This window comes from Solea senegalensis, linkage group LG9 (assembly GCF_019176455.1).
Source record: "Solea senegalensis isolate Sse05_10M linkage group LG9, IFAPA_SoseM_1, whole genome shotgun sequence".
Lineage (NCBI taxonomy): Eukaryota > Metazoa > Chordata > Actinopteri > Pleuronectiformes > Soleidae > Solea > Solea senegalensis.
Window position 1 is genome coordinate 846,955 of NC_058029.1, and position 23,728 is coordinate 870,682.

Consider the following 23,728-nt stretch of genomic DNA (forward strand, 5'->3'; position numbering starts at 1 on the left):
TCACTGAGTTCAAAAGCCGAATTGACTAAATCAGACATCTGAACTCAGTGATGGAGGCAGCCGTAGACCAGAAGCTCCTGTGTCCCCACGAGCTTAGATCACTGATTTTCTCTATGGACTTTGGAGTGGGAGAGTGATCGGTACATGCAGTGTGTTGGGGTACTATTGCAAACATGGGCTGATAAATCTGAGTCTTGTTACTCGTCGCTACCAAATAAAATCGGAAGAAGAAGAAGAAGAAAGGTTTGATTTTGTGGTCTGTATTTATATAGAGCTTTTCTAGTCTTGTTGAGCTGCTTTACACTACAGTTTTCACCAATTCACACATTCATTCATACACATTCACACGCTACAACATGGGCATAAGTTTCTTTGCTCAAAGACACATAGATGAGCAGAGCCAAGAATTGAACCCACAACCTTTCAGTGGAAAGACAACTCGCTGTACCACTCAGCCACCATGGACCAATCCTAACTCCTCATTTACAAAAAAATATGTTCTTCTTAAACTGAAATAGATATTTATATCAGAAAATGATTTTTGATACTACTTTTGATTATGTCATTGCTATGGTTTAAAAAAAAAGCTGTGCCCCTCGGCCTGGCCTAGCCTCTATACCTAGACTTGTGTTTTTTTGCAAATTGCGACATTCATTTATTGATTAAAAAGTTTTCAGTTTTTTGGTGTCCTGTTTCATGTGTTTAATATTTAGTTTATACATTATAACTGTTATATTTTATCAAATGGAGGGGGAAATCGGCAAAATATAATATAAATATAACGTCAGTCAACGTCTAATCTCTACCTTTTGCTTCTGTATTTCTACCTCTTGTTTTTATTTATTGTACATTATATAAGTGTATTTATATGTGTAGTTAATGAATAAAATTGGTGTATTAATGAGTATTAAAAAGTAAAATTGCTTACTCTAACTGTGTTTGTTTACAATACATTTATTTAGTAACATCTGCATCGCAGTTCTTGCCTCGGCCACTGGGGTGTAGCAGCGAGCTCATTGACAGTTTCATCGCACTGTTTTTATTTCGATCAAAGAAGAAGTTTCAGATTCGGAGGGAGGGGGTCGTCTTTTTTTTGTTCCGCTGAAGAAGAAGAATCCGAAGAAGAAGAAGAATCCGAAGAAGAAGGATTCCGTTTGAACGGCGGAGTAGCAGCGGAGCAGCAGCGGAGCAGCGGAGCCCAACACACCGACGACTTGAAACCACTGCGCCGCCGATAGTCGGCTAAATCACGGCCGCGGGAGGGAGCGCGCTGCCCCGTGGAGGAGAAAGCCGTTATCTTCCTGCAGCTCCGCCGTTACTGGTTCCAGGCTCAGCGGGCACACGACTGGAGCTATTGCCGTTAGCCTCGGCTCCTCTGCGGCTCTGGGGGTTCTGGTAGGGGCAGAGGGGCGGGGGAACACCGAGAGGCGGCGGCTGGAAGTCTGAGACACTTCCAGCCTGAAGGGGCCGGTACCTCGGCCACAGCAGCCCGGACTAGCAAGCTTGTACCCACGCGGCTAAGTGAATGGGATGGAGCCGGGACCGTCTGGCGCTGGTACGTCTATTTATTTCAATTTTTTCTTTTACTTGAGTGATTTGAACATGTTTTCAGCCCGAGAACCATACTAATTACTCCCGCAGATACACTGCAGCTGATAGGGATGGGACAATATGCAATATTATCGCAGACATACACATACTACATGATATCATGGAGCATCGTGATTAAAATACTCACAATTAAATGTGATTACTACGTTAAATGTACATTTTAACAGATCTTTCAAAAAAATTGTAAAAAAAAATAAAGTAGTAAAATTAGTTAAAATTGTATTATTTAATTTACGATATATTGCATTGGGATACAAAAACACTTACAGAAGTCTAATAAGTAGTAGTCTAATAGTTTACACTTAAACTGTATAACACATTTTATATGAATTTGAAAAATGTGTACTTGTGTTTGCGTGCAAGAAGCCCACCTGGAAGTTGTAATATAGAAATAATCACATTAAATGTTAAAGTCTGATTAGTACTTAAAATATACAATTTTTAACAGAATTTTCAAAAATTTTGTAAAAAAATTAGTAATAAATCGATCTGAGTTGCTAGTTGTTATAATAAGTTAATTTTATTAGATTTCATATACGATATCTTGCATTGGGATGAAAAGCACTTACGTCAAAACTTTTAGCAAATTCTTTTTTAAATTTTGTTTAACAGAATACATGTGTCGCAGAAATCGCGAGTTAACTCCATCGATCACATGTAAAAAGAAAGAAAAAGAAGCCAACCTGGAAGTTGTAATATATTGAATAGCCATCAGGGGGTGACACTGCTCATTGTAAAAGACAGCCAATTTGAATATATGATGTCAAGCATTGCAATTAAAAGCACTGAAAAAAAGACAGATTTTCAATCAAGATTATCACAAATTTGAACTGAATTTTTGAAAATAGAAATATATAGAAGAAATATTCCCATGTGTTTGCGTCTACTGCTGTTAAGTAAATATTGTGAGTTTATTCCTTGGATAGTTTATAGAATATGGACTTAGTTTTCCAAGTTTCTTCTCTGAAGCCAAACTGGAAGTTACAATATATTGTCCAGCCTTTAGGGGGCGACTCCGTTGGTTTCAAAAATAGGTAAAATTCGAATATAATGCGTTGCGATTAAAAGCACTCACAAAAGCCATCTACTGCTGTCAAGCAAAAATCTTGATTTGTCTGTCAATAAGTCTCAAAAAGATCCATAAAGACTTAATATCACAACAGAATAGGGCTGTAATCACCCAAAGAAATTCTTGGTCAAATATAGGGCTGTAATCAACCAAAATCAGCTATTCGGGTGGGGGGGCTGACGGCTCACGTTTTGTGCTCACATGTATCTGCGCATGATTTCCCAAAATATACTATATACTATACTATACTACATTGATATCGGCACGATATCAGCTGTTGAGGAATATTTCGATTATTTGTCAATGTGCATGTCCTCGCACAGAGCGAGACTGAACATAGGAGCTCAGCTTCGCAGCTGAAACACAAATAGATCGCTGCCATTGTTGCGGGCGAGTGTGCCTGTAGTTATAAAACTAATCAATGATTTTTAGACTAAAACATTGAAATATGCCAATTCTGATATGATCATGTTCTCAAAACGGACAGAGCAACATAACAAAGACAAGTTAGCTTACTGTTTTCATAATGACTTAGTATCTGAACACAATGACTTAGTATCTGAACATAATGACTTAGTATCTGACCCATTTTAACGGCGCCAAGTTTTGTATTTGTATTTTTTTGGCCTGGCAAACTTTGTCGTTTTTTCACATGCTGTTGCAACAACTAGTAAAGTTAGAAAAACTACACCAGCACACCGGATCTAGCTAGACCGGAAACAAAACAACAGGCACACTGCACACACTTGTTTAGGCTTGCGAGCCGGCCAAAGACTAGTGTTAAAATGAGAAAGAATAATGGGAAAAAAGAAATCAAGGGACAAGGGAAAAGAATTTGGTTTAGTGTGTCACTAAGATATCAAGTAGTGATTTACTAGCGCAACATAATGACTCTTATGGTTATCTAAAAGTAATGTCACCGTGTCTATTATTGTATTAATGTTGACTTCGTATCTCAACACGATGACTTGATATCTCAACATAGTGACTTAATATTTTAACAATTTTAGATATTAAGTTGTGACTTGCTACCTCAGTATGAGTCAAAATAATAACTTTTATCAGAACAGTTATTTGTTTATTGTATAGTTCAGCTCAGTGAGAGAGAGTGACTGTGAGAGAGTAACTCTGTTAGAGAGTAACTCTGAGTGTTTTTCATTACGATGACAACTGTGTGAGTCTTTTTATGGAATAATTGTGCTTCCATGCGTTTGTATTGTTTTACACTTGGAGAAAACAATGAGAAACATGTGGCTCGTGTTTTCTCCTCCTCGACATATTTTACAGCAAGCTCTTATCAGTTGCAGGAATGATGATGATGTTTTTTTATTTGGACGACGTGACTGAGGTGTGGACACTTTGTGCTCAGTTCTGAAGTCCATCTGATGATGATGATGATGGAAAATCCTGCACCTTGACTTTCATAAAACAGCCGCCACTTCTGCCTGGAACGTTTAGAAGTCATGAATGAACGTTAGAATAGTTTGGATCTTTCATTAGTTTAAGTTTCTTTTTAAAATTAGTTAGTTTTAAGATCAGGTTTGCATATTTTTATTTAGTTTTTTTGTAAGTTTTGTAAACGCACAATTCAGTTTCAGTTGGTTATTGTGGTTTTTTTTTTATGAAAATGTTTTTTCAATTCTAATTTTCTTGTTATTTTGTTGGTTTTTCGTCAACTGTAATAACCTCGGTCATAACTTTATACAGAAGACTGAATGGTCCTTGAATAACTTCATAAAATCAGTTGAGTACCAGGCTTGTGTGTGTGTGTGTGGGTGGGGGGGGTTAGTGCTGCTGGGGCCCCCTGATCTCAAACGTCTGCTTTTGTTGTTTGAAGTGTGGAGATTCAGTGTTCTCTTCTTTCACAGAGAAATTGCTCTGATTGCCGTGTTTAGCTCGTGGTCAACAGCCAATTATGTCAAGAGCCAACTCTCGTTTGGCCAAAACAACTGATATAGAGCAGGTCAAGAACATGACGAGGGACGAGATCTTTGCGTAAATGTCAACCTTCTCTTGCACTTTTCCCAAGTTCCACCTCCTTCAACCCTCAGAAGTCAAAAATAATAAGGATTTTGATGCAAAAGAGGAACTTTTAGGTGTAAAAAATCAGCCACTTGGACCTAAATGTGGCTCCTGTGAGCCACCAGAGAAGACGCTGACGTCACCCGCGTGTCTGCCGTTTATAACACGCTGAGTCATGGTAAAGACGGTAAATATTGAGCGTAATTGTAATGGTTGGTGTTGTGAAGCAGCACCAAAGTCTGAAGCGCCTGAGAAAGACGGGCTATTGTCTGGGGAAGTGTGAGAGTGTGAGAGCGCTGGCTCCACTTCTCACCATCTGCCTTCACTGGCACGCGGGTGAAGTGTGTGTGTGTGTGTGTGTGTGTCATTGTTTTCCTGTGTGTGTGTGTGTGAGCGAGAGAGAGAGAGAGAGAAAATCTTTAGGTCGCTACGATTCTGAAGGCAACGATTCTGGTTCTTAAACGATTCTAAAGTGTGTATATATTTATATACATATGTATACATATGTATATATACATTTTCATATTTTTTCATATTTCACATATTTCTGAACCAAACGATGACTCGATTAATGGAGAAAATAATCGGCAGATTAATTTATGATGAAAATACTAATTAGTTGCAGTGTAATGTGATTCAGTAGTTAATTTAGTTTAGTTTGTGTTGGATGATTTCCACTGCAGCATTGGTGTGAGACCAAAAAGTCCAAGGTCTCTTCAGAGCAGTGACCATCAGCAGCCCCCTCACACACTCACACACACACACACACACACACACACACACACAGGTCCCTCGATATCCATGACAATAACGTGTTGCCGTGGTGTCTCCATGGTGAGGCTGGGAATGCAGAGGGGGGCCCCCTGTGTTTGTGTGCATCAGTGTGTGTTCGCCGTGGAGAGGGCGCTCCCTCCATCATACAGCCGTGTGTGTGTGTCTGTGTGTGTGAGACAGAGGAACAGGGCAGCTGGGGTCTTTGTTGTGCTGGAGGAGGGCTGTTCTCTGGGGACCCAGAGGTTAAGGCACTGGGCCCCTCACACACTGAAGTCACAGCTACAGACTCAGACCTGGACCCCCCGCCTCTGTACTACACCTCCTGTCCCGACTGGCTCACACTTGTTCTTAAAGACGTTGATATTTAAAAACAAACAAACGACAACGGCAATGTAACCAGTTTGTAGGGAGGAGCTGAAACGATATCACGGTCCAGAGAAAGTCAGAAAGTTTTAGGATTTAATATTTAAATAACTAATTAAAGTTAATTTATACAGAATGTAGCATGAGTAAGAACAGAACGTAACATAAGTAAGAAGAGAACGTAACATAAGTAAGAACAGAACTTAAAAACAGAATGTAACTTAAGAGCATAAGTAAGAACGTAAGAACAGAACGTAACATAAGTAAGAACAGAATGTAACATAAGAAGAGAGTGTAACATAAGTAAGAACAGAACTTAATGTAAGAACAGAACTTAAAAACAGTTCGTAAGAAGAGAACGTAACATAAGAATAGAAAGTAACATAAGTAAGAACTTAACGTGAGTAAGAACAGAACTTAACGTGAGTAAGAACAAAACGTAACATAAGAGAACATAGGCTTGATCATCATGTCCATCCAAAAATACTGAATCTTATTGGTTTATAGTCAAGGGTGTGATCCTGGAATTGGACACAAAGTGGTTTTAAAACTGTCTCTAAACCAAATTAGATATAAACAACACAGGCAGATGTGTAGGACTTCACCTGAGGTAGAATTGAATACAGCGAACATGAATACAAGATATTGAAAGTAAATTAGAACTTTATCTAAAATAAACACATGAATAAACATGTACAAAACATGCAAAAATTTAAGAAATTATTAAAAAAAAGGGAGAAAAGTGAAACAAAGCTAATTTTAGTCACTCAGTCAATCAGTTTTAGTCCACTCACTCTCCCTCACCAAAGTCCATAGAGAAAATCAGTGATTTTAACATCACAGGAGTTGTTGATCCACTGCTGCCTCCATCACTAAGTTATTTTGTCACTTCAGCATTTGAAATTCTGTGTTCAGATTGACCTCAGTGACACAAAGTGACCACATGAGGCAGCAGAGGACCAGCAGCTCCTGTGTCCCCGCAGCTAAAATCACTCTATGAGGTGTGGTGTGGGAGAGTGAGTGGTTTACTAACAAAAGACATCGTAGACTTAAATTCACACAGATTTTATTAGTTGAGTCTTTGGTGAAGTGTCCCTGCTGTCCGCCATGTTTTCACTGTGTGAACATAGTTACTACCATTGTGTTGGAAGTTTGTAAATGACGTTTTCTTCTGTTCTCTTTTGTCTCCGTCCCCTGTCTGTCCTCATTTGACCTAACCTGCTTCTTTCCTCCATCGCCTCTTATCCTCTCTAACACTTTTTCCTCCTGTCCTTCCGTCTCTCTGTCATGTCTTCCTGGACCATGTCTCCACTTCCCTTGTCTCTGATGATCACCACCTCTGCTTTAACACGTTCTTTCCCCCGTCACACTCTTCGACCCACTGTCCTTATTTCCTCCGAACCTCCTGGTCAATGTCGTCCCCCTCACCTGTCCCCGCGTCCGTCCATCCGTCCGTGTGCCCAGTGCCCATGGGGGTCTTCCCTCCACCGCTGCAGCAGGTGTTCCAAGCCCCGCGCCGGCCAGGAATGGGCACCGTGGGCAAACCCATCAAGCTGCTGGCCAACTACTTTGAGGTGGAGATCCCAAAGATGGACGTGTACCACTATGAGGTGGACATCAAACCTGACAAGTGCCCGCGGCGAGTCAACAGGTAAAACAACGCCACTGTCGTCGTGGTGTTTCTGCCTTTTTAACCCTTCTGTGACGGTCGTGTCGCCTCACACAGGATTGGTCATGCGTGCGTCTCGTTACTGTCACTCATAGACCGTTTGTGATATTTAGAACTAAATTATTGGCTAAATAATTAGATTATTAGATGGAGGAATAATGTGACAGTGACTAATATAAAAGTAGAGCAGCAGGATGCACATTTACAGTGTGGACTACACTAAGATGATGTGTGATGATGAGTGATCTAACTGACATGACCGAAATAAACATATAAATAAATAAAAAAACATTCATTTATGAGATTGGTTCATGATTTATTTTGGCCTGGAACCAGAACTTAGTGACGTCTCCTTGTCTAACAATGTGTTTTTGACCAAATGTAGAAACAGCAGTGGTTTTCCTAGAGTTTAACTCAGTTGTGAACAGGAACCTCACTACCTCATCACTAATCCTCTTATTTGTAATGAAACAGAGTTTAACGCTGACGTCAGGAAAACCTTCAGTCCTCGAGAAAAATGCGATCAACTTTGTTGCGCTGCCTCCAACATTCAGAGCTTTTCAGTTCGGCTTTTTCTTCATCTTTCATGTTCGAGACAAAGGATTCACGAAGGCATGCGAAGGTCAAGACCTTTGACCTTTCCCCCTTTTTCACTTTGACTGCTCATCCCCCCTCACTTTAGTGAAGGCCAAGGCACCACATTGAAAATGCCCCGACCATGAATACTTTTGCACCCAGCAGCTGGATCTGCTCGATCAATAAGTCGATCAGGCCATGGCTTTCATTGACGGTCTATTGTGTTGTTGTGTGTGCAGGGAGGTGGTGGAGTACATGGTGCAACACTTCAAGCCCCAGCTGTTTGGAGACAGGAAGCCGGTGTACGACGGCAAGAAGAACATCTACACGGTGCTAGCGCTGCCCATCGGCAGTGAACGGGTAAGTGTTCGCTGTGAGACTACGTTTGCATTCTGACACAAGAATGATCTGCGTTTAGACGAGTGTTTGGTACGGCGATCTGTGCTCACACCTCAGAACTTCATCACTTCACCGCTGAGCAGCGCTGGGTGCGTGTGAACATTGTGTCTACGTCGACGCGGTCCCGGCACGACTCAACTCTTTTCGTCTCCATCAGTGATAGAACCTGGTACCCGGCGTTTTATTGCGACGTCAACAGACTGACGGTCACTGATTGGTCAGAGAGTGTCGTCACTGAAGATTCATGAGCGCGACGTCCGACACAAGAATCAAAGACAACAATGTCCAACTGTAGATCAGTTAAAAAGACTTCAGGATGTACTTATGACTCGTCGTCTTTGGCTCTAGGTGGATTTTGAGGTGACCATCCCCGGCGAGGGTAAGGACAGAATCTTCAAGGTGTCCATCCGTTGGCTGGCCAAGGTGTCATGGCGCCTGCTGCAGGAGACTCTGGTCAGTGGCCGTCTGCAGGTTCCCCTCGACTCAGTCCAAGCTCTGGATGTGGCCATGCGTCACTTGGCCTCTATGAGGTAAACCACAATATCACAATATAACCTTTAGTTAGAGTATCAGTGTCTTAATCTGTGAAAGAAAAACTGATTTTAACCACTTAACAAAAAACTCACCTCATCAAATCTATGTCAGTTGAAGTGGTCACGTCTTTATCTCACTGTTAGACAGATTTTCCAACAGGAAACTGAAGTTTGTAAACCACTCACTCTCCCACACCAAACCCCATAGAGGAAATCAGTGATTTTAACATCACAGCACACAGGAGTTGTTGATCCACTGCTGCCTCCGTCACTAAGTTCAAATGTTTTATTTAGTAAAATTCGTCATTTAAAATTCTTCATTCAGATTTACTTGACACAAAGTGACCACACGAGGCAGCAGAGGACCAGCAGCTCCTGTGTCCCCCAGCTAAAATCACTGATTTTCTGTATGGGGTTTGGTGTGGGAGAGTGAAAAGTCTGTCTAACAGTGGAGATAAATACGTGAACATGTTCTTAAAGACATCGTAAATGTTAGTATGAGCCTCTTGTCTCACAGCTGGCAGCCATGTTTTCCACAGAGAGTGGGATGTCTGTTCCCAGCACTGCAAACGCTGAAGTCAGCACTGACTCAGAGTCAGTGTTTAGTAAAACCATACTTGAGAAAAAATCTGAAATATCCCTTTTATATTCCGCCGTTCCTGGGTCTCATACTGCAGGTTTTCTTTCTTTTTTCTTTTTTTTTTGATTACTAAGAGATGACTTCCTCTAAACCATGAGACATGAGCTTTACTGGAGATGAAGTCATTCTGCACCTTCAGCACTTTCATCTCCTCCTCCTCCTCCTCCTCAGGTACACTCCAGTGGGTCGTTCGTTTTTCTCCCCACCTGAAGGATACTACCACCCGCTGGGTGGAGGCAGGGAGGTGTGGTTTGGCTTCCATCAGTCTGTGCGTCCTGCCATGTGGAAGATGATGCTCAACATTGACGGTGAGTCACTGAAGACGAATCTCAGCAGCCATGTCTCAGTGGGGGGGACAAACGCAGGGAAATGACAAAAACCATGTCATTTTTAAGGGTGACTCAGCACTTTCTCGTCTTCATTTATTCATTCATTCATTCATGCATTCGTTCTTTATCTTCAAAAGATAAAGTTCACTCTGACAGTGTTTTTCGTCCTCATAGTTCCAAAATCTACTTAGTTCTAAAATCTACTTATAGTTCCAAAATTTACGTTTAATATTATTATGTTTCTGTGAAGCAAAAATGAGTAAATGAACATGAAGAATTTCTAGTTGGCGTATAATGATCTCACTTTGGTTTGGAAATGTTATTTCCATTTTTTTTAAATACACTTCTACACAAAAGAAGAACAAATAAATAATATCCATAAACAAGAAATAAAACATAAAATAAGTCTATAGAGAGTGTGAAATATTTGTTGTTCCACCTCCTTGTGAATGTATTTTTAAAAGTTTAAAAAAGAAACCTGTTGCTGCTCTCTGTCTCCCTCTAGTGTCGGCCACGGCCTTCTACAAAGCCCAGCCTGTGATCGAGTTCATGTGTGAAGTTCTGGACATTCGTAACATCGATGAGCAGCCCAAGACCCTGACCGACTCTCAGAGAGTCCGCTTCACCAAAGAGATCAAAGGTATCAAACGCTGCTCCTTGCAGTCCTGGAAAGTTTTGGAAAATTGCCCTGAGTAGACATGAGTCATTGAAAGTGCTTGAATTCTGTGCAGGAAAGAAGTGAAGTTGATATTAAGGTCAATTTCTCCCGCCGCCAATGTGATCTTCAGGGTTCCCAAAGATCCTTGAAAGTTTGTGAAATTTGATATGTGAATATTCTTCATGTCTTTGTGATGTTGAGTTACTTCTTCTGTTACCTGCTGGCGTGTGGTCAGGTCTGAAGGTGGAAGTGACTCACTGTGGACAAATGAAGAGGAAGTATCGCGTTTGTAACGTCACCCGTCGTCCTGCCAGTCACCAGACGTGAGTCCACGAGAAGTCATGATATGACTGTTTGATCCTGATAGCAGAACAATATAGCAGATAAATCATTTTATAATCATATTTATCATATATATAATCATATAAATCATTTAATAGCAGAGAAATCATTATAATATATCACATCATGTAATAGCAGAGAAATCATTTAATAATCATATTTATCATATATAATCATATTTATCATATATAATCATATAAATCATTTAATAGCAGAGAAATCATTTTATAATCATATTTATCATATATAATCATATAAATCATTTAATAGCAGAGAAATCATTAATCATATAATCATATAGCAGAGAAATCATTTTATAATCATATTTATCATAAATATAATCATATAAATCAATTAATAGCAGATAAATGTGGATATAAAGCTGCACATAGGTTATTTCTCTGGACTCATGATCATTTTCAGTCGTTTGGTTCATAAAATGCCAGGAAAAGTTTCCTTAACCTGGAAATTACGACGTTCTCAAACGTTTTGTTTTTGTCCACAAACTAAAAATTGAGTTTGAGTTTAAATGATTTTTGTTTTATGGAGCAAAGAAAGGAGAAAATATTCACATTTAAGAAGCTGAAAAATGGCAGAAAGTAGAAAATATTCACATTTAAGAAGCAGAAAAATCACACAAAGTGGTTCATCAAAGCAGTTGCTGATGAATATTTTCAGCCTTATGTACATGGCGTGTGTCAAAGAGAAACAAATGCCGTTGCTAATATTCTGCACCTTTCTCATTGTTTTGCACTTGGGTCAAAAATGACATAGAGAAACAGTAGTTACAGTCGTTTGTTCTTTTATGTACTCATATTTCAGTTTTCATATTTCAGAATAGAAAACATTGTGTACATATGTCTGTACTGGTTTTAAAATGTGTCATCACGTGTCGACGTCTGGTCCGGTTACATTCCTCGTTCAGAAACTGTGTCTGAGCCCAGTTTGTCTCTGCCTATCCTGACAGGTTTCCCCTGCAGCTGGAGAGCGGTCAGACAGTAGAATGTACAGTGGCTCAGTATTTCAAGCAGAAGTACAACCTGCAGCTCAAGTATCCACACCTGCCCTGTCTGCAGGTGGGACAGGAGCAGAAACACACCTACCTGCCACTGGAGGTAAGCAATACTCACACTCTTTAACGACATGTAGTCAACTGTTGAAGACATGGTTACGGTGTTTTTCGAGTCGTAGTTGTATAAGCTAACTGAGCAGAGAGCGCCTCCTGCTGTTGGGAACCAGCTTTAGACACTGAAATGACCCGAAGATCAACATCAGACTTAATAAAAATATACATCGGCAATGTCTTCAGAACATGATCATGTCTTTATCTCACTGTTAGACAGACTTTTCCAACAGGAAACTGAAGTTTGTAAACCACTCACTCTCCCACACCAAACCTCACAGAGAAACTTCAGTGAGATAAAGTGAGATAAAGACTTGAACATGTTCTGAAGACATCATTGACTTACACTGTCACCAGAGAACACAGTTACAGTCATCACTGACCATGTGTTTTTACTTTACATTAAATGTTAAAATGTAATTCTTTATATTCCTGTGTTTTGGAAAAGAAAAAGTAATGAAAGTAGTTTTGAGGTTCATACAATTTGTTATTCAAAACTAAATTTACACATTTTTTTACTTTATATTTGCCTTTTCTTGCTTTTTTGCAGGTGTGTAACATTGTAGCAGGGCAGCGATGCATCAAGAAGCTGACGGATAATCAGACGTCCACCATGATCAAAGCCACAGCTCGTTCTGCACCAGACAGGCAGGAGGAGATCAGCAGGCTGGTGAGTGGACGAGGTCACACAACCACACATCACCACAACACTGAGGCTACATCACCACACAACACTGAGGCTACATCACCACACAACACTGAGGCTACATCACCACACAACACTGAGGCATACATCACACCACACAACACTGAGGCTACATCACCACAACACTGAGGCTACATCACCACAACACTGAGGATACATCTCACCACAACACTGAGGCTACATCACCACAACACTGAGGCTACATCACCACACAACACTGAGGATACATCTCACCACAACACTGAGGCTACATCACCACAGGCTACATCACCACTACTACTCACCACAACACTGAGGCTACATCTCACCACAACACTGAGGCTACATCACCACAACACTGAGGCTACATCTCACCACAACACTGAGGGATACATCTCACCACAACACTGAGGATACATCTCACCACAACACTGAGGCTACATCACCACAACAATGAAGCTACATCTCACCACAACACTGAGGATACATCTCACCACAACACTGAGGCTACATCACCACAACACTGAAGCTACATCTCACCACAACACTGAGGCTACATCACCACAACACTGAGGCTACATCACCACAACACTGAGGCTACATCACCATAACACTGTTTCCAAATCCACACAGAGCGTTTGACAAAGTGATTTTTCAGATGTGAATCATAAAGACGGTGAGATTCTTAAGTCTGACTCTCCACAGATGAAGAACGCTAACTTTAACCTGGACCCGTACATTCAAGAGTTTGGGATCAAGGTGAAAGACGACATGGCTGAAGTGACGGGCAGAGTCCTCCCTGCTCCCATCCTGCAGTACGGAGGACGGGTAAAAAACTATTCTATTGAAAAATCATTTAAAAAATAGATTTACAAGTGTGTTCTCTGTCCACATAATCTGTTTGTTTAACCTTTCTGACAGAATCGTGCCATAGCTACCCCCAACCAGGGAGTGTGGGACATGAGGGGGAAGCAGTTTTATAACGGCATCGAGATCAAAGTGTGGGCCATCGCCTGCTTCGCTCCACAGAAACAGTGCAGAGAAGAGGTGCTCAAGTAAGAACCAGTGACACCAAGCTGTGGCATTATCGCTTTACCTGCAGCAGTGTTTGAAGCCACTGCTAATGTAGCTGTTTCACACCACAATAACAGTAGTTCTAGTAGTTGGCGCCCTCTACTGGGCTCCTGTGCATGTCAGCTTAAGTCTAGGACATCTTTTAAGAAGGTGCTCGTGTCTTTCCCAACAGTTTCAGTTCAGTGTTTTCTGTTTCCTGTTGGAAACTGAACAGAAAACACACCAAACCCCATAGAGAAAATAAGAAGTGGTACTGATGACAAAAAAAAAAAATAGTATAAATAAAATGGGTAAATATATCACAGTATATAAAATAGACAATAACTGCTGTAAAATTAGAACATTTGTCTGCTCCATATTTAAGTACTGCTACTTTAAGATAATAATTACTCAAGTAGAGGTAAAAGTACTCATGAAAATAATTACTCGAGTAAAAAAGTATGCAGTGAAAAGACTACTCTGAGTAGTACTGAGTTTCTCCTGATTTATTTTTGAAATATTCAGAGCAACACAAACAAAATAGACACAACATAATATAAAAAATACATCACCCTTTAACTAAAGCTACAATAAACAAGGATTATCCAATTCATATACATCGGCATGGTAAAAGTATTGGTTGGCCGCTCAACTGTCCGCAGTGTACAACAGAAACCGGAGTGCAGAGCCTCGGTGTCGGAGCTGCTGGTGCGTTTTAAGTCCACTAGGAGCCGAAATCTGCGGCTAACAGCTGGTGCCGCGGCACAGAGTCACGTGACAACACTATTAAAAATAAAGCAATGACTGTCACTTATCCAAATGGAATGGCGTAAAAGTACCGTTCTTTCTTCAAATATATATATACTCAAGTAAAAGTAAAAGTAATAAAACTACTCCTAAAATTACAATTTATCCAAAAAGTTAGTAAATGTAGTTAGTAGGGGTAAATGTAGCGCGGTACTACCCACCTCTGAGAGAGTGGTTTACAAACTTCAGTTTCCTGTTGGAAAAGTCCGTCTAACAGTGAGATAAAGACGTGAAGATGTTGTGGATCATCATAGTGACTTTAAGTTCATGAAAAGTGCTATATAAATGTATTATTATTATATTTAATATTCACTCATGTACACAGTGTTCCGAGTCTCTAATCCATTTAGAGTGAAACATCTTCCCAAGCAAAACGCAATAAACAATCTTTGCTATATTTTTTTTATGTTCTAAACATCTTTTCAGAAACTTCTTTGTCCAAAAAAGTAAATTTTCTTCAAGAAAATGAGTTCTGTCTGATTGTCCAACACAACAGAAGCTCTGATTCTCTGAAGAACAAATGTCAACAATTACAGAATTAAAAAGGAGTTTTAGTTTTAGCTAAAAGGATACGTTGCTCTCCTCTCAGGAACTTCACTGACCAGCTGCGTAAGATCTCCAAGGACGCTGGGATGCCAATCCAGGGTCAGCCTTGCTTCTGTAAATACGCCCAGGGAGCGGACAGCGTGGAGCCCATGTTCAGACACCTGAAGAACACCTACTCTGGTCTTCAGCTCATCATCGTCATCCTGCCTGGGAAAACTCCCGTCTATGGTGAGCGACTGTATGTCATGATGAAACACTGATGTCACTATACACTGACAGTTTATTCAGTAATGAACATAAAACGTGTCTAAAATGGTCGTAAAGCATCTACAAAAGACTCACGATTTAAAAACTTACCTCTGCAGCGGAGGTGAAGCGTGTGGGCGACACTCTCCTTGGCATGGCCACCCAGTGTGTTCAGGTGAAGAACGTGGTGAAGACGTCGCCTCAGACTCTGTCCAACCTCTGCCTCAAGATCAACGTGAAGCTGGGAGGCATCAACAACATCCTGGTGCCTCATCAACGGTCAGTGACTGCACTGCAAACATGTAGAGAAGAACAGCAGCAGCAGCTGTGGGGGTTTAGTTACGCATAAACTGGCGGGAATTCAAGTTTTATCGTGTGGTTTATATCTTAAGAACATGTTCATGTCTTTATCTCACTGTTACACAGACTTTTCCAGCAGGAAACTGAAGATTGTAAACCACTCACTCTCCCACACCAAAGCCCATTGTGACTGGCTTTTAAAATCCTTAGTTTAGATTTACTTCAGTGACACAAAGTGACCACACGAGGCAGCAGTAGACCAGCAGCTCCTGTTTCACTGTGAGCTAAAATCACTGATTTTCTCTATGGGGTTTGGTGAACTGAACTGAAACTGTTGGAAAAGTCTGTGTAACAGTGAAATAAAGACATGAACATGTTGATAAAGATATCGTAGAGTTCATTATCATCAGCCTGTGGTGATTATGTTTTTAAAATAAATGAATGAAATAACATGTTGTTGGGTGTGTTTTCTCAGGTCAGCAGTGTTTCAGCAGCCTGTCATCTTCCTGGGAGCAGACGTCACTCATCCTCCTGCTGGAGACGGAAAGAAACCCTCCATTACTGCTGTAAGTCTCACATATTCTCACTCAGCTCTCAGCCCACTTCTCTGCATTTTTCCAAATCAGGCTTTTGGCATAGATAACCTCAGAAGAGGAGGTTCACTTATTTACTCATTTAAAATAACAATAATAATAATAATAATAATAATAATATAAAAGACAAACCTGTTCCATTTCTTGTTCATGAAATCAGCGATGAAAACGCATGATTAGAGTCAAAACAAACGTCTGCAGCTGAGCTCCTCAGGGAACAGTCAGTGACCATCACTGACTCCGCCCTCGTCTGCCTCTGACCTCAGCAGCCCCGTTCTGATTGGCTGAGTGCTGTTGCCTAGCAATTATGACAAACACTGGAGTTGCAGAGAGAGGAGCTACAGAGAGAGAGAGGAGTGAACAAGTGAGTGAGAGACAGAGAGAGAGGGAGGGGAGTGAGAGAGAGGGACTGCAGACTCACCACTGAGGAGTGGTCCACTTCCACTCCCTGCCTGTAGGGGGTGCTAACATCCCAAAATAATACAGATCAAAAAACATAATATAGGGCGATTCATTCTGACCAAAATAAAAATGTGTCACAATATTAATGAAAAGTTATAAAATCTGTTTTAGAGTTGAGTTTTACTGTTTTTCTTAAATGAAAGTGAAAGCCTTCTGTCCGGCCGCGAAAATAAATTAAGAAACAAACAAATTAATGTTTCTGATGTTACCAGGAGATGTTTAAATATGTTGTTAACGTTTATAAAATATGTTATTACCATTTATGAAAATGATAAAACATGTTATTAACGTTTATGAAAATTATTAAACATGTTATTAACTTTTTACTATTTGTATTCATTTCTTTTTAAGTCACATTTTAAAGTAAAAATAAGATTTTTTGTCACTAACATGTAAATTAACTTTGTTTTTTAAAAAGTAAACTTGTTTTAAAGTCACAATATGTTGCTAACCTTCTAAAGGATCATAAGCAGCAGCAGTTATTTCAGTTTTGGATAAAAAAAAGTCCTTTTAATTAAGTATTTATTGTTTTTACTATTTTATTTATATATTGTTTATTATTCTGCTGTTCTACAGTTTTTACTTATTTTTTCTACTGTGGGAAACATGCTTTTGAAAAGTGCTACAAATAAGTCATAATTATTCTGTGTGTGTGTCAGGTGGTAGGCAGTATGGACGCTCACCCCAGCAGATACTGTGCCACGGTGCGAGTGCAGAGGCCGCGGCAGGAGATCATTGAAGATTTGTCGTACATGGTGCGTGAGCTGTTGATTCAGTTCTACAAGTCGACTCGCTTCAAACCCACCAGGATCATTTTCTACAGAGATGGTGTTCCTGAGGGACAACTGCCACAGGTAACACGCCAGAACCAGCCTGAGCCTCATGAAATCTATGTCAGCACAAGTTCATGTCTTAATTTCACTGTTAGACAGACTTTTCCAACAGGAAGCTGACGTTTGTAAACCACTCACTCTCCCACACCAAACCCCATAGAGAAAATCAGTGATTTAGCTTGCGGGAACACAGGAGCTGCTGGTCTACTGCTGCCTCGTGTGGTCCCTTTGTGTCACTGATGTCAATCTGAACACAGAATTTTAAATGCCGAGGTGACGAAATCATATGTTTGAACTTAGTGATGGAGGCAGCAGTGGATCGACAACTCCTGTGTGCTGTGATGTTAAAATCACTGATTTTCTCTATGAGGTTTGGTGTGGGAGAGTGAGTTGCTTACAAACTTCAGTTTTATATATACAAAAAAAGAATTTTGACTGCTTAACCAAAACACTTATCAAATAAAGTCTACGTCAGTTTAAAGGTGACATCAAATGCTCGTATCGCACATATATGTTAGTTATGGAGGTCTACTTACATACATTACATATTAACTTGTTTTCATGGTCAAAAACCTCCTAGTTGCTGCAAACGATCAAAATATCTCCTCACTGACGCTCTCGTCAGCCGTGCTGTTTCAGACCAAAATCACACTCCCAGAACGCAGACTGTGTTGTGATTGGCCAGCCAACGAGAGCTTTCCCACTGTCCTGTGATTGGCCAGGTACCTGGAAGTGACGTAATTAGCACGTCAGCTCTCAGATACGCAGCTCCCCCTTTGGCACGATGGATGCTCTGCATCTCAGCAGCTACATCGAGAGTAGTCCTTCTTCTTCTACGGTTGAATGTACGCAACCGGTTGTGCCCGGACTAGTGCCCGCAACAGGAGGAGCTACGGTGGTGAGAGGAGTGGTGAGGTTTCCTGATGACATCATCAGCAAACGGAAGTGCCTTTCCGCTTCGCAGAGCCCAGGAAAACAAAAAAGCCCTATTTTCTCAGCAGCGGCTGAACTGTTCGTTCTGACAATTTAGGGTTTCATAAATGAGGTAATGACACAGATACACACACAACTGCAGCGTTAATTGGAGCTTCCGGTCTATGTCGCCTTTAAGTCTATGTTATGATGGTGTTAGTTAATAGATAATGATATTGAACATGTCGTTGTTTTTGTGTAGATTCTTCATTACGAGCTGTTGGCGATCAGAGACGCCTGCATCAAATTGGAGAAAGATTATCAGCCCGGCATCACCTACATCGTGGTGCAGAAACGTCACCACACTCGCCTCTTCTGTGCCGACAAGTCTGAACGAGTGAGATAGTTTTCATTCTTCACCTTCACTTGTTTCTTTAAAACAAACCTGTTTCGTAATCCTCGTCCTCATCTCTTTGTTTTTGACAGATTGGGAAGAGTGGGAATATTCCTGCAGGAACCACAGTGGACACCAGCATCACTCATCCCTTTGAGTTTGACTTCTACCTGTGCAGTCATGCGGGCATACAGGTAAGACACCTGCGGCATTCTGGGTAACTGAGGTTTTAAACTGTCTGTTTGCACCTGGAGGAAAAAAAATGCTCTGTTTTTTGTAAAAATAAACAAGAACATTTGTCTCAAAAAAGAAAAAAAAATCCATGCGAACATTTGAATTTTATATACAGTGTAGTTTATATTATATACCATTAATTCATCTAATCTTTAGCTAACTTCTTCTATATTACTTTTATATGAAATTATTTTTGGGTTTTCCTGAATTAGCAAAAAATGTTCAAACAGATCAAATCAGTTTATTCTTAAATATATTTGATCTTTTTGTTTTAATAAATAATATATAATAAATAATGATATGCTTGCTTTTGTGAATCAACGTTTTTCATGCAGTATAAACTTCTGCTTTGTTTTCCTGAATTGTCCTAAAAGATTTGCCTCCTTTTTTTTATTCAGTTTTTAATCCGTTTACATTTTTTTTCCCAAAAAAAATTATGTTTTTCTCAATCAAGATCTTTTTTTTTTATATGAAACCGCATTTGCTCAGTTTTTCTTGGTTATTTTTTTCACACAAAATATATTTTTGAATTAAAAATGAATGATTATCTTGACTGTCGTATCTATAGTTTGATAGTGTTTGTAAAAAGTGTCGTGAACCGGTTTGCTTGCGTGTGCTTCCCCCTCTGGCCTGTAGGGGACCAGCCGACCGTCTCACTACTACGTCCTCTGGGACGACAATCGCTTCACGGCGGACGAGCTGCAGATCCTCACGTACCAGCTGTGCCACACGTATGTGCGATGTACACGCTCAGTGTCCATCCCCGCTCCCGCCTACTACGCTCGTCTCGTGGCCTTCCGCGCTCGCTACCACCTGGTGGACAAAGAACACGACAGGTGGGTGTGGCTTTGATGGGACCGTTCAGTTTCTCACTATTTAACCCTTTTGTTTGTATCCTCAGTTTTAAAATATCGAAATGGTCAAAAAAATGACCTGATCCCTGCCCACTTTGGAGCATCACAGTGTCGTCATACTTTAACGTAGAGACGTAGTTGAAATGTTTAAAAGCTCAAAAGACTTGAGACGTTTTTCACCAAATCAAAATACTGATAAATAGTACAGTTTTTAAACAATCGCGGTTTTTTCAGATTTTATAATGAGTGTGTGTTGCGCCATTAGAGTGACACACTTTGCTGAGGTCCATGAAAATCACCACAAAAATCTCTAAACAAACTCTTCTCCCGCCAACAATTTTCCAGCCTACATAGACATCAAAATGTTGCTCTGGTTGTTGTTTAACCCTGTGTGTTGTTTTCATTTTCATATGACTTACAGTTTTCTTAAAATCACCTAATAGCATGTTAAAACTCTGCTCTGGATGTTTTAAAAAAATCAAGACGAGGGTGATTTTAAAACTGTAATTTCTCTGTTAATTCACAGCCGTTTGTCATAGATGTAAATGTGGGAGCTGCTGAAAGCCTCCCAACACTCACACACCAAACATTTACTGTCTGTCATCAATTCTAGAAAAACACAACTTTAAAACATGTTGATTTCTCTGTTTTTCACCAGTTAGACAGTTAGAAACAGGTGTTTGGAAGGAGGAGGGGGAGGGGCTTGTTTTTACCAATTTTCTAGATGTTTTAGGACTGTCAGTTTTTCCAAAATCTAAGTTGTAATGACCCGTAATTCATCCAATTATTTAAAACTGACAAACTGAATTCAACATTTCCTCTTCGAGCGATCGCAGAAATGCTCCAAACTGACAAGTGTGATGGAAACTCCGCCCCCTGACCTTGTAGTGTGTGTGTGTGTGTGTGTTTTCTCTCCCTGTTGTCGTGGTCTCTGCAGCGGCGAGGGCAGCCACGTGTCCGGTCAGAGTAACGGTCGGGACCCGCAGGCACTGGCCAAAGCCGTTCAGATCCACCACGACACCCTGAGGACCATGTACTTCGCCTGAGCTCCACCCACCACCGTCACTCTACCATCAAACCCCGCCCTCCACCCTCATGAGTGGGCGGACGACCTCCACCCACTCCTCCACCACCACCACCTCATCCCCATCCCTTATTCCTGACGACTGCCCACTAAACCTGCTCCACAGAGCTGCCACTCAAACATGTGCCCCTCTTCCCTGTGAACCACAGGCAGACTCTGCAGCCTCATGCACTCAAAGGTTATGAATATTATTATTGTTGTTGTTGTTCTCATTACTTTACCAGGACTGTTGCTCTTTTTATGTTGAATTTTTTTTTATGTTGTATTATTATTATTATTATTATTATTATTATGTAACTGTATCGTACACTATCGTCACACTGCGATGTGTGTAAATACGCAATACGGATAAGAGGAAGACAAAAAAAAAGGCAGGAAGGAAACTTTTACCTGCCGCGTCAAAGCTGCCTCTTCATCCATCGCAACGCAGGATTACCAGTGTTCCAAAACCCTTAAAGGGACAGTTCAGGATCTGTGGTTGTAGGAGATGCCGACACACAGTCGGTGCAGAACTATGGATGAAATCTACATCTATGACATCTATGTTTACCTCTTTATCTCACTGTTACACAGACTTTTACAACAGGAAAGTGAAGTCTGTAAAGCACTCACTCTCCCACACCAAACCCCATAGAGAAAATCAGTGATTTTAACATCACACACACAGGGGTTGTTGATCCACTGCTGCCTCCATCACTAAGTTCAAATAAAATTCGACTTTTGAAACTCTTCATTCAGATTTTCCTCAGTGACACAAAGTGACCACACGAGGCAGCAGTAGACCAGCAGCTCCTGTGTCCCCGCCAGCTAAAATCACTGATTTTCTCGATGGGCTTTGGTGTGGGAGAGTGAGTGGTTTACAAACTTCACTTTCCTGTTGGAAACGTCTAACAGTGAGATGAAGACTCGAACGTGTTCTTAAGTAACCGCCAGTCGGCACCTCGTGCGACCGCACTTCAAAAACAAATAAGAAGAAAAAACCCTGAACTGACCCTTTAACAGGCGGAATCCTCCGGAGGCGTGGTTTCCGAACTCGCACACTTACACGTATCATTTTAAACGTAGTCGTGAACTACGTTCATGTTTTTTTAATAATGTTATTATTTTTTAAAAAACAGCCTTGACGAGTCTGAGGTTTGGTACATTAGCACTTAGCGTTAGCATGTAGGTGCCGCCAGTCCTGCACATACTAAATTTGTTGATTTTGTTTTTTATTATTTCTCGTAGTACATGTGAGGCGAGCCCCCTGCTCTTTTACATGAGCAGAGACGGGTGTAGCGCGTCACCGCGCCGGTTAGCAAGTCCCTGACAGAATTAGCCCGTAGCCACAAGCTTAGCATAATGATAGAGGGACCATTAGCATTAGAGTGTGTCGATTATACTTGCACCCCATGCACCTAAACCAGCATTATTAGCCAGCCAAAAGTGATGCCAACCACCGTTAGCCGGGCACTTAACCAGGAAGATAATCTTTCATCTCTGTACGCATCGAACAACGACGAGGCACTTTTTCTCTTTTTTTAACAAACTGTCCTTGTTTTTAAAACTTGTCTCTCCTGACGTTAAACGACGTCAACATGTTCACACTCACAGCCTTCCGAAACAAAGATGTAACCATGGCGACGGGCGAGGTCAGCACTACCGTAAAGCTGCAGTCGACGTCAGGGTCACTCGGAAAAATAGTTTGTTAAACTATACATTTAGTTTACAGCTGTTAGGAAAGTGGAGACTCATAACATTATCGTAATAATTAAACTTAAAATGTCACAAAAACACAGTGAAAATTACATTTTCAGCACAAATGGGCGGTGCTTTCCGTTACCATTTTCAGAAAACGTGCATAACTACGTTTGTTTGTATTTGCTGCTTTTCTTATAAATATGTCACAATTATCCCGATTTACAATATTATTGTAAAAATGTGCCCTAAACTCTTACGATCTTTAAAACGCACAAAAATTATTTACCCTAAATTTTGGTAAATTATTTTAGCATCACACATGGAACAAGAATCATGAATAAGATTCTTTTTAAGTTCTGGAATGACTTGAAAGATGCTGGCTCCCCTTTGTGGTTGTGGCACTTCAAAATAAATCACCAAGACTGTATGTTGGTGAGTTGAGCACTGATCATCCAGACAACAAAAATTTCACTTATTGTGAGTTTCTTTTATCATGATGTCACATTTTAGTTTGAAAACTGTTGTGTTTTTCAGTCACAGCTGATAGTCGAGCAAATTGGGAATCAAATGCAGGAAACTGTGTCGTCATTTTCAAACATCTGTTTCTGCCGTCCACACTAAAACCTTGCAGTTTTCAAACAAAAATGAAGAAAGCATGCTTTGTCTCGATTTTGAAAACATGGCGGATGAATTCGGAGCAGATTTAAGTATTTTCTTATTCATCAGGGATATGATGTAGCTGTAGTAGAACAGCCACTAGGAGGCGTCCCCTCTGTCTCAAAACTGCTCTGTGATTGGTCAAAGCTTCACCTGATGCTAAGTTTGGATTTAAATGGAACTCGGAGCACGTTACAACCCAATTATTGATCAGTAATTACGAAAAAAAAAATCCCGCGCCCTGCAGCTTTAAACGTCGACCTCGCTTTGATCGTTTGAC

General features: G+C 40.6%; 1 protein-coding gene across 2 annotated transcripts; it reads left to right on the forward strand.

Annotated features, from left to right (window-relative positions):
- Positions 1-1,107: 1,107 nt before the first annotated feature.
- On the forward strand, positions 1,108-21,725 carry ago1 (argonaute RISC component 1). 2 transcript variants are annotated; one of them, XM_044034874.1, is made up of 19 exons: positions 1,108-1,555; positions 7,304-7,490; positions 8,324-8,444; positions 8,832-9,013; positions 9,828-9,964; positions 10,491-10,625; positions 10,867-10,966; positions 11,953-12,100; positions 12,659-12,778; positions 13,499-13,621; positions 13,715-13,848; positions 15,243-15,427; positions 15,565-15,724; positions 16,221-16,311; positions 17,460-17,654; positions 18,808-18,942; positions 19,032-19,133; positions 19,810-20,009; positions 20,965-21,725. In XM_044034874.1, exons 1-19 carry the CDS (start codon positions 1,531-1,533, stop codon positions 21,071-21,073), a joined length of 2,589 nt encoding a protein of 862 aa, XP_043890809.1. In that variant the 5' UTR covers positions 1,108-1,530; the 3' UTR covers positions 21,074-21,725. The 2 variants fall into 2 exon arrangements, with proteins under 2 accessions (XP_043890809.1, XP_043890810.1); XM_044034875.1 differs by having other exon boundaries at positions 10,879-10,966.
- The last annotated feature ends 2,003 nt before the right edge of the window (positions 21,726-23,728 follow it).